The sequence below is a fragment of the Mustela putorius genome, unplaced genomic scaffold (genome assembly GCF_011764305.1).
Source record: "Mustela putorius furo isolate JIRA1106 unplaced genomic scaffold, ASM1176430v1.1 tig00003923_pilon_pilon_pilon, whole genome shotgun sequence".
In the NCBI taxonomy this organism is placed as follows: domain Eukaryota; kingdom Metazoa; phylum Chordata; class Mammalia; order Carnivora; family Mustelidae; genus Mustela; species Mustela putorius.
This window is the reverse complement of record NW_025422068.1, coordinates 9,128,896-9,139,049: the sequence shown is the minus strand read 5'-3', so window position 1 is coordinate 9,139,049 and position 10,154 is coordinate 9,128,896. Positions and strand designations below refer to the sequence as shown.

The window sequence follows — 10,154 nt, the reverse complement described above, 5'->3', positions numbered from 1 at the left end:
TAAGCAGCTGCCTTCAGCTCAGGCCATGATCCCAGCGTCCTGGGATCGAGTCCCACATCGGGCTCCTTGCTCAGCAGGGAGCCTGCTTCTCCCTCTGCCTCTGCCTGCCGTTCTGTCTGCCTGTGCTCGCTCTCTTCCCTCTCTCTCTCTCTGATAAATAAATAAAATCTTTAAAAAAAAAATTAAAAATTAAAAAAAAAAAAAAGATTTTATTTGAGAGATCATTTATGTGAGCAGAGGGAGGGGCAGAGGGAGAGAGGAACCTCAAGCCGACACCATGCCTAGTGCAGAGTCAGACATGGGGCTGGATCTCACCACCCTGAGATCATGACCTGAGCCAAAATCAAGAGTCAGCAGTTTAACAGACTCAGCCACTTGGGTGCCCCCTGTTGGTGGCTTATTACCTAAAATTCTCCCTGTGTGTCACACACACACACTTTTCCTTCCACCTTTTCTTCCACCTGAATTACTTTAACATTTATTTTTATTGTGGGCTAACTGTTAATACATCCTTTTAGCTTTTGTATCAAAGTAGTTTGATTTCAAAAACTTTGGTTTTTGAAAGCTGCTTGCACTGGGTATAGAATTCCGGCCTGACAAAAGATACTGTTTCCCTCTACTCTGGGTTGCATTGTTTCCAGTGGAAAGTCTACCTGTCTTTTTCTCTAGTTGCTAAAGTTGTTTCTTTACCATTATTTTTAAGCAATTTGATTATGACATGCTTGGTGGTGTGGTTGTCTTTCTGTTCTTTATGCTTGGGTTCCCTAAAATTCTTGGATCTGTGAGTTTATAGTTTTTATCATATTTGGAATTGTTTTTCAGCCTTTGGTTATTCAAAGAATTTTTTCGGTCCTCTCCCCTGGGGACTCTAGCTTAGCCCATTAAACCTTATAGAATAATTTAAACCATATTTAGCAGTAATTAAACAAAAATGAGTAAGTACTCTTGCTTTCTTTTTTTTTTTTTAAAGATTTTTATTTATTTATTTGACAGACAGAGATCACAAGTAGGCAGAGAGGCAGGCAGAGAGAAGGAGGGGAATCAGGCTCCTTGCTGAGCAGAGAACCCGATGCGGGCCTTGATTCCAGGACCCGGAGATCACACACGACCCGAGCTGAAGGCAGAGGCTTAACTCACTGAACCACCCAGGTGCCCCTGGAACTCTTGCATGATCAACATTACTTATCATCTTCTGCAGTGGTTAGTAACCCTATCTGCCCCCAAACAATGTCTCTCTCTCTCTTTTTTTTTTTAATAAAATACTTTATAATGCCCCTTTTGTTCTGGAAAGTTTGTACCCTTGTGAATCATGAGGCTGTGTCGCTGCCCACTGCTGCTCACAGTTAGATGGGGGCAAAGAGGCATCACCAGGTATCTGGCCTCTTCCTCCCTGCCCCCACTGTTTAAAAGCAGCCCTACCTCTTCCTGCTGATCAGGGCCAGTCACCGCCACCAAAATGATGACTCACGGACTTCAGGTTCCCAGACACAGAGCTCAGTGTGCCCTGGGTGGCAAGTAGCTTGTGGTTGAATGGACCCCTGCTGTATCCCCTGGCAAGAGTGAAACCCTTTTGAGAACTAGCATCTGCAACCCTGCAGGACCCACAGTGGTGAGGACAGCCAGTACAACCCCCCCCCCCCCCAGGGAGTCATAGGGGGGCGTGGGACTACTCTCGTTTCTGCTCCTTGGTTCCTACCACCATATTTTATTGGGAACACGACCAGAAAGGCCGCTCTGCAGACCTTTAGTACAGGAGTCCTCCCTTATCTGCAGTTTACTGCTCTGGGGTTTCAGTGATCCACGGTCAACTACCGTCTGGAAGAAGAAAATCCTCCTTAGGTATCATCAGAAGGTCAAAAGTAATGCTACCTCACCATGCCGACATCGTTCGCCTCACTTCCTCTCAGCACAAAAGCATTTTATCATCTCACACCATCACCCAAAAAGAAAAAAAAAAGGAGAGCACGTGTAATACGATATTTTGAGAGTGACCACTTTCACATAACTTTTATTGCAGGATATTGATATAATTGTCCTATTTTTATTGTTAATCTCTTATGGTCCCTAATTTATGAATTAAATTTTATTACAGGAATGTCTGTATGGGAGAAAAATAAAGTTTACCTAGGGTTCAGTTCAATCTGCAGCATCAAGCATTCCCTGGGGGTCTTGGAATGTATCCCCAGTGGATAAAGGGGCACTTTTATTGCACCTGTATTTTGCCTCTGATTATTAGGAGTTGGTTCCTGTGCCTTTGGAAGGTGGTTCCAGTGTCCCGTGAGCCTGGCTATTTCTGCTGGCGCAGGATGTAATCCGACCCGTGGATTCGCTCATGGACTCCTTCCCACTGTCAAGTGGATCCCTCATTCTGATGCTATGTGGTATGGGATTCCATACCTATGGACCGGGCCGTCTGTCAGGACAGCAGTCAGGCTTGAAGCTCTACAGAGAGGAAAGACTAGCCAACTAGCTGGCTCTCCCCAGGAGGAGCAAATCACTGGCCCTTCCAGGATGGAGGAAGTCCAAAATAGTTGTTTTGCCACCAGCTGGGCTCCCCAAGGATTGGCACCTGGTGCTGACAGGTTAGCCATTCGGACACAGCCATAGGCATATGGAGCTTGCTGAGTGCTATATTCATGTTAAGTTAATGTGGTGAAGATTCTCTTTTTTTCTTCCCGCCCTTTACAGAGCTGCTTCCATCTAGCAGACTCCCCTCTTGCCCTCCAACACCTGGGCTCCCTGCCCTGTGGGTTTGGCTGTAGTCCCAGCAGACCACAAAGGCGGAGGAGAGAAAGACTGTCCATCCACCCCTCCAGCCTCCACTTTCCAAATCACAGTGTCCCTTAACCAAAGTCCACAGCTCCTTCCCTACAGACCTTTTTATAGCTCCAAGCATTCACAGGGTCCCCCCAAGAGGAGCTTCTCCTCATCCCTTCAGCAAGAATGGGAATGCTCCCCACTGTTGCCACCCCAGGGGCCATCTTCAAGCCTCCCCTGTCGGCTTCCCTTCAACTGCCCCACTTTGTGAAGGGTATTTACAGTCAGGCTGTCTGTGGTCCAAGAAGGCCGTCTGTTCCTTCCAGGACCCCAACTAACAAAAACAACATAGAGTATTTTCTTCTGGCCTTTAAAGTGAGCTGCAGGCAGCAAACCTATTTTCGCCTTGCCTTAATTCATTTGACAAATATTTACCGAGCATTAGCCATGTGTCAGATCCTGTTCTGTTTTTTGAGAAAACAGTGGTCAGCAAGACAAAGGTCTTGCTAACGGAAAGGTAACTTCAAACAGCAATAAGGGGTCTGATCCCTCCAGTAATCCTTCGGAGGGGTGCTGTGGGTGCAGCTACCTTAGGGTGGGGGTCCTGCAAGGTCCTTCGGGGCCGGAGAGATTTGAGAACCTGAAGAAGAACTTGCTGTTCAAAGATCTGAGAGCAGAGCATTCCAGATAGTGAGGTAGTAGGCCAGGGCAAGGGCCTAGCAGATCAATGAGCTTGGCTTTTTTTTTTTTTTTTTTTTAGGTTTTCATTTAAATTACAGTTATTAATATACATTTTTATATTAGCTTCAGGTGTACCGTATAGAGATTCAACACTTCCCTACATCGCCGTGTTCATCATGACAACCTCCCCCTTTACTCTCGTCCCCTGTTTCCCCCGTCCCCCTACCCACCTCCCCGCTGGCAACCATCAGTTTGCTCTGTTTCTCAGTTTCTCTCTCTCTCTCTTTCTCCCCTGTCATCATTTGTGTTATTTCTTAAATTCCACATGTGAGTGAAATCAGATGTCTTTGTCTTTCTCTGACCAACTTATTTCACTCAGCGTAATACTCTCTAGCTCCCTCCAAATCATTGCAAATGGCAAGGTTTCATTCTTTTTGGTGGCTAAGTAATAGTCCATTGTATAGATATACTACCTCTTCCTTATCCATTCAACAGTCGGGGGACACTTGGGCTGCCTCCATCATTTGGCTATTGTAGATAACACTGCTACAAACATGAGGACAGACAGTAATGTTAACATAGGTGATGGGCAACTAGCCTATGTGTGGGTAGACTTATAATCTGGTGTTGGCCTCTTTCTGAGTAGACAATCTAGTTTGCTTAGGGAGTGCTCTTCAGCCTATTTATTGGGCACACACGGGATTTTAGCATAGCCCCAAGATCTACATGAGCCTCATTTACCGAAGGAAGGTCATGGCTACAAAGTTGTAGAGGTAGTAAGATGCCAATCACTTCTGTTTTATCCCAGTCTCAGAGGTGGTTTTCACCCTCTGAATTAAGGGAATAAGGAGGGACATGCCAGCTGGACGTCCTCAACAGTTTTCAGAGATGACTAATCTAGCCACTGACATGAATAATCCCCAGACACCCAGAGAGCAAGGGGAAGATATAACAGGTCTTTTTCTTAAATGAATGAATGAATGAATGAATGGTTGTGGAATTGCCCAAATCACAAAGTTCCAAGCCAGCAGTGCGTGATTTTCTTTGAGTATTACCAACGATACTGGAAGCATAATAGTGAGACCCATTTTCGGATATGAGTACACTTGATAGGAATGTGTGACCAGGCAGAGACCCCGCCTGACTTGCAGCCTTTCTTCCCTTTCTTAAAAAGACTAAGGGCTTATTAGTTCTCATTTAGACCTTCCTATCTAAGTCTGCAGCAGGACCGCGGGATAGCTCAGTGAGTTGCTACTGGATTATTATTTTGGGCCAAGCGGTGCTTCCACAACGGAATGAAGGCATCACCTGAACAAAAGTTGGAGCTCTTTCCCCCCATCTTTTCCATGCGTGATAGTCTCGATTTTCTCAAACGAAAACCCTCTCTAGGTCAGCGGCGAGGTCTTAACAATTTCTGCTCCCAGCACCCCATGTCTGGCACCTAATAAATGGTGAGAGCGCTGAGATTCTGCTTGGTGAGATCACAAACCCAACCGCGTCTCCAGGCGCGAGTGCGCAAAGATCGCTTTCGGCCACCGAGCGGCGCCAAGGCACCATCCAGGCCGGACCCACTAAGTTTTCCACGGGGTTCGAAGTTCTCAACTTTTAAAAAAAAGGTGTCAGAAAGGTTAATTCACAAGTTTAGGGGCATTTCCCCCAGGCACGGATGATGCTCCAGCCAGAGGTGGGCTGCAGAAGACGCCGTGTCTTCTCGGCGAGGAGAGGAGAGGACGCACTGTAGTCCTCTCGGGATCGCGGGGCACCCGGGCCTGGGGAGCCGCGGAGGTGCGCGTCCGGCAGCGGGGTGCAGCCCGACCCCCGGGACAGGTGAGGAGGAGGTCCGCGCCGCGCCAGGGGTCCGCCGGGCGCGCGCGGTGGGTGGGGGCTCGGAGGAGCCGGCTCCCGTCCCTCCCCCGCCCCTCGCCGCGCGGGGCCGGCCGGGCCGCTCCTCCCCTGGGTGGGTCCCGGCTCCTTTTCTGGCAGGGTCTATTTGCATAGAGGAAACTGCCCAAAGTGGCCGCTGTGGAGAGCTGGCGGCGGAGAGGGGGGCGTGCGCCGTGCTCCGCTACTGCCCCGAGGCCAAGCCCCGCGCCCGGCCGACCTCGTGCCTCGGGCTCTCCCGCCTGCGCCCGCGGCTCCCTCGCACAGCCCGCTCGGAGACCCACGCGCGACCCGCGCGCCATGAGCTCGGGCCAGCGCGCCGGCGGCGACGCGCGGAAGGACGGCCCGGCGGGCGGCGGCGTGGGGCGTCCCGCGACGGCAGCCGGGGCCTGGGCGGTGAGCGCTGTGTGCCTGCTGCTCTCCGTGGGCTCTGCTGCCGCCTGCCTGCTGCTGGGCGCCCAGGCGGCCGCTCTGCAGGGCCGGGTGGCGGCGCTCGAGGAGGAGCGGGAGCTGCTGCGGCGCGCGGGGTCGCCGAGCGCCCTGGCCGCCTGGGCCGAGCCGCACCTGGAGCGCCTGCTGCGCGAGGTGAGGGGCGCGGGGCGCGAGGGCGGCCGGGGACAGCGGCTGGGCGCGGGCTGGGCGGCCGTCCCCCTGAGGAGGGGTCGCCGGTCCACCCGGGGCCTGCGCGGCGGCGGGAGGCTGCGGGGGCCGGTGCCCGAGGGGGTCCTGGCGTCTCCGCTCCAGCCGCGGGGTCGCGCGCGGTCGCGGGCGCAGCGGCCGCGGGAAACGCGAACTGGACGGGCGGCTTCGGGAACGAGCCGCGGGGAGGGAGACGGAGGAGAGTGCCTGCGGGCTTAGATATTGTGCCAGACTTGGGGTCGAGTCTCCACCGGGGTGCGCGCTCTGACCGGTCGCCTCCCGCCGGCGCTGAGCGCTTGGCCTCGCGGTGTTGGACTAATGTGCCTGGCTCGTGTGGGAAGTGTCGGGTGACTCGTCACCGGGAGCCTGGCAGCCACTGTTCCCCGTGCTGGTGTACCTGGAGAAGAGCGGGCTCCCGAGCAGGCCGGCGGCCACGGCGGAGGGAAGCCGAGGCTGGGCCCTTAGAGGGTTATAGCCAGCCCCACCTTCCCTGCCCACCTCCCTCCAGAAAGGGTTCCGAGCCCCTCCATCCTAGAGATGCGGTGTTCTGAAGCTCTTAGAGCTGAGTGCCCACCCAGTGCCAACGAAACCTGGTAGAATGAGGGGAAGAAAAAAACCACCACCAACAACAACACGATTCTGGCTTCCAAACGGTGCAGATATATCTGAATTTTCTTGGACTTGTTGGAAGTGTCATAGAGGACACTGTGACATGAGTCCTAAGATCGCTTGCCGTGTGTCTTCAAAGCAGACGCCACACTTAGAACCTCAAAACCCTCATCCATCCATCATGTTCGTGAAAACCTCCACGTTTTGTGCGGCAGTGCCCCTCCCCAGAGAACCGAGACAGGCGGGTGAACTGGCCAGGGGGTCTCCTGGTTGTGCTCACCTCCCTTGCCTGAACCACCCCCTTCCTCCTGGGAAAAGCAGATCCCCAGTAGACTGCCTAGGGGCGCACCCTCAGTTGTAGTGGGGGAAAGCCCTAGGGTTTCAAGATAGAGGAGAGAAAGATAGGCCTGGCCTGTTACTGGCCATTCCCCTCAACTGTGCGAGCTGTGATCTTTACTCATGCATCCCATGTGTATCCATGGTTGAGTGCATTTGGGATTTGGGGGGAAATGGGAGAAGATTGCACCACACCTTCTAGTCCCAGGTACTTATTTCTTATGAGTTTAATTGAAGCCAGTGTTACCTCTCTTCCAGCAGCATGCTCTGGGGGCAGAATTGCTGGTTCTTGGGTCGATTTCCTTCTTTTCGTCTTGAAAGTGCCCCAGACTTCGGAAGTCTCCCCGGAGTCCCACTGGTGACTGGTGCTGAGGCTTCTATAATTGCAGGCCATTATCTTTTTTGGCAAGTCCCTAGAGACCAGGGTGTTGAGTTGATTTATGGAGGCCCAGGAACATTTCTATCTGTTAGTGCAATAACCAGAGCCGTTCTTTCCAAGAGGAGACCCCTCTTAGTAAAAATAAACCGCAAGCCCAGACTGAGTCCATCAGAAATCCCGGTACAACCTTTTTACAAGGAACCTGCAAATTGTGTCCAGGTTAATGGTGGTGGGAACGGGGCTGATGTCCTGGCAAAGCAACCACTGCTGAAAAGGGTGGCTTCCCCAAGCCCTGGATCTTGAGGATTAAGGATCGGAGGGGAGAGACTGCAGGGGCTTCATTCTTGTCCCCCTCCGGTGGCACTGATACCACCTGGGTGAGACTTCATGTCTCTCCGTCTCTGTCCCAGTTTCTCTGCTCTCGGTTAGAAAGGCAAAGGGCAAATTTCACATCTAGGGATTTCCACTTGAAATTCATCCCGCAGGGCATCCCGCAGGCTAGTGTGAGCTCAGGACTTTCAGTGGGCAGGCTGTATTTCTAGGTAACTAAACTTGGCTTAGTTGGGTTTAGTTAGTTGAAGAGCAGATGCGCTTGATGCACAGATTGGAGGATGGAGAATCAGAGATGCCATGGCTCAGTGCACTTGGAGTTGAGCTTCTGGCTATTTGGGGACCCCTGTGAGAAGGCATCTCTCTCCCAGGGCACCAGTCTGTTCCTGCAACAAGCTGTTCTACACCAGTGTCACTGGATGGGACATGTAAGCCCCCTGGCACAGATGAGGCCAGGGGGAGGGGGGTGTGTGTAGGAGGCGTGGAACTCAAGCCCAGGACCTGAGCCAAAGACAGTGCTTAACCGACTGAGCCACCCAGGTGCCCCGGTAATTGACTTTAAATAGATGTAAAGACACTTTTCTTTCTTTCCTTTTTTTTTTTTTAAAGATTTTATTTATTTATTTTACAGAGAGAGATCACAAGTAGGCAGAGAGGCAGGCAGAGAGAGGAGGAAGCAGGCTCCCTGCTGAGCAGAGAGCCCGATGCGGGACTCGATTCCATGACCCTGAGATCATGACCTGAGCCGAAGTCAGCGGCTTAACCCACTGAGCCACCCAGGCGCCCCTGTAAAGACACTTTTCTTGAACGGTTATATAGGAAGGACAAATTAATACTGAGCTGAAAATCTCTGAAGGGAAGAACATTTGAACTTGAACATGGCTTTCAGTTCCGATTTGTTTCCAGCGAAGCCTCTTTGGAGTCTGTTGCTGAAGTAGTTATGCCTGCAGCTTGTCCTTTATCAACAAGCTTGTTTTCAGAGTTTCAGAGGCAGAAACCACATCCAAACTGAGGAAGAGAAATCCTTGCCAACCACACACAACTTTAATGTCAGGAAAAAAAAATTACAAAAATAAGCCAACAAAAGCCACTGTTAATAGGGGACCCGATGTCTTTGTTCCCTTGGGAACAGAACTATGACATAACTTTTTTGGGGGACTGGCTGATGTGCCTGATAATGTAGATAGACAAGCTACAAAAAAGGAATATTCATGCTAACTGGGGGACTATTAAAGACCCTTCCCATGATCCAAAAATGAAAGAAACGGTTTGCGGAATATAAAAAAATCATCAATGATAATATCTTCCTTATGACCCCAAAATATAAATGCACAGCAGGCCTCTGATGTTATGTTTTTAAAGTGCCTTAAATAGGTTCCCGGAGTCATCACCCCCCCACTCATTATACCTATAATTACAGTATTACACCAGCTTAAATTTTTAGAGTAAATAAAATAGCTTTCGTACTCCAGTAACAAATTTAATGCAAGGATTAAAGAAATATTTAGCCGTATTCAGAGGAGAGCATTTCCAGCTTACAATGGATTTATTGTTGGCTCTTGGTCTTCCATTGTCCAGACCAATCAGTTTGAAAACAAGAATTTCCGCCCCTACCATCGACTACTATATGTATTGGTTAAATTACCGTAAAACCCAGAATCACATGCAGCTTTTTCGGCCTCTGCAGCGGCCTGCCACATGTCAGAACCACTCTACGGTGAACGCGTTAATAAAGAACCAGTTTTGAATCCCACTGGCACAGCAGGAGATGGGAGGGTCAGTCGTAGCCACATTTGTTTCCTTGACATTTCCTGGCTCCCAGACCAAAAAGTTCTTTTCCGGTGACTTCCTGGCATGCTCATTTTCTCCCTTTGCTCTTTCCTTCTCCGTGTGTGTGTGTGTGTGTGTGTGTGTGTGTGTGTGTGTGTTTGGTGGGGGGAGGAGCCATTTGGGAGAGTTTATAAAGTAGCAACATGTTTAGGAAAAGGTGAAAGATTTATGCTATCTGAAGAGAAACCAGAGTACTAAAACATAGCGGTGTCTGGATGGCTCAGTCCCCTGAGCGTCTGCCTCGTGGTTTCGGCCCAGTTCCTGATCTCGGGGTTGTGAGATCGGGCCCCACGTTGGTCTCCACGCTGAGCACAGAGTCGGCTCGTCCCTCTCCCACTGTGCGCCCCCATCCCCACTCATCTTCTCTTTTCTCTCTCAAATAAATGAACCTTAAAAAAATAGCATGTTTAGAATGAGCCAACGCCAGGGTGTCTGGGTGGCTCAGTGGGTTAAGCCGCTGCCTTCGGCTCAGGTCATGATCTCAAGATCCTGGGATCGAGTCCCGCATTGGGCTCTCTGCTCAGCAGTGAGCCTGCTTCCTCCTCTCTCTCTCTGCCTGCCTCTCTGCCTATTTGTGATCTCTCTCTCTGTCAAATAAATAAATAAATAATCTTAAAAAAAAAATCTTAAAAAAAAAAAAAGAATGAGCCAACAGTCAGGGCATTTCTTTCACAAATGTATTTTGGAAATGTTTGGATCGGATCTTTACATA

At 50.6% G+C, this 10,154-nt stretch overlaps 1 protein-coding gene across 6 annotated transcripts in view; it reads left to right on the top strand.

Moving 5' to 3' along the window:
• The first annotated feature begins 5,483 nt into the window (after positions 1–5,483).
• COL23A1 (collagen type XXIII alpha 1 chain) overlaps positions 5,484–10,154 on the top strand; it is a 311,296-nt gene continuing 306,625 nt past the window's right edge. For all 6 annotated transcript variants that reach the window (XM_045069295.1, XM_045069300.1, XM_045069299.1 and 3 more), the window contains exon 1: positions 5,484–5,904. In XM_045069295.1, the coding sequence (XP_044925230.1) occupies positions 5,620–5,904 (285 nt within the window). In that variant the 5' untranslated portion in view covers positions 5,484–5,619. The remainder of the gene's footprint in view (positions 5,905–10,154) is intronic.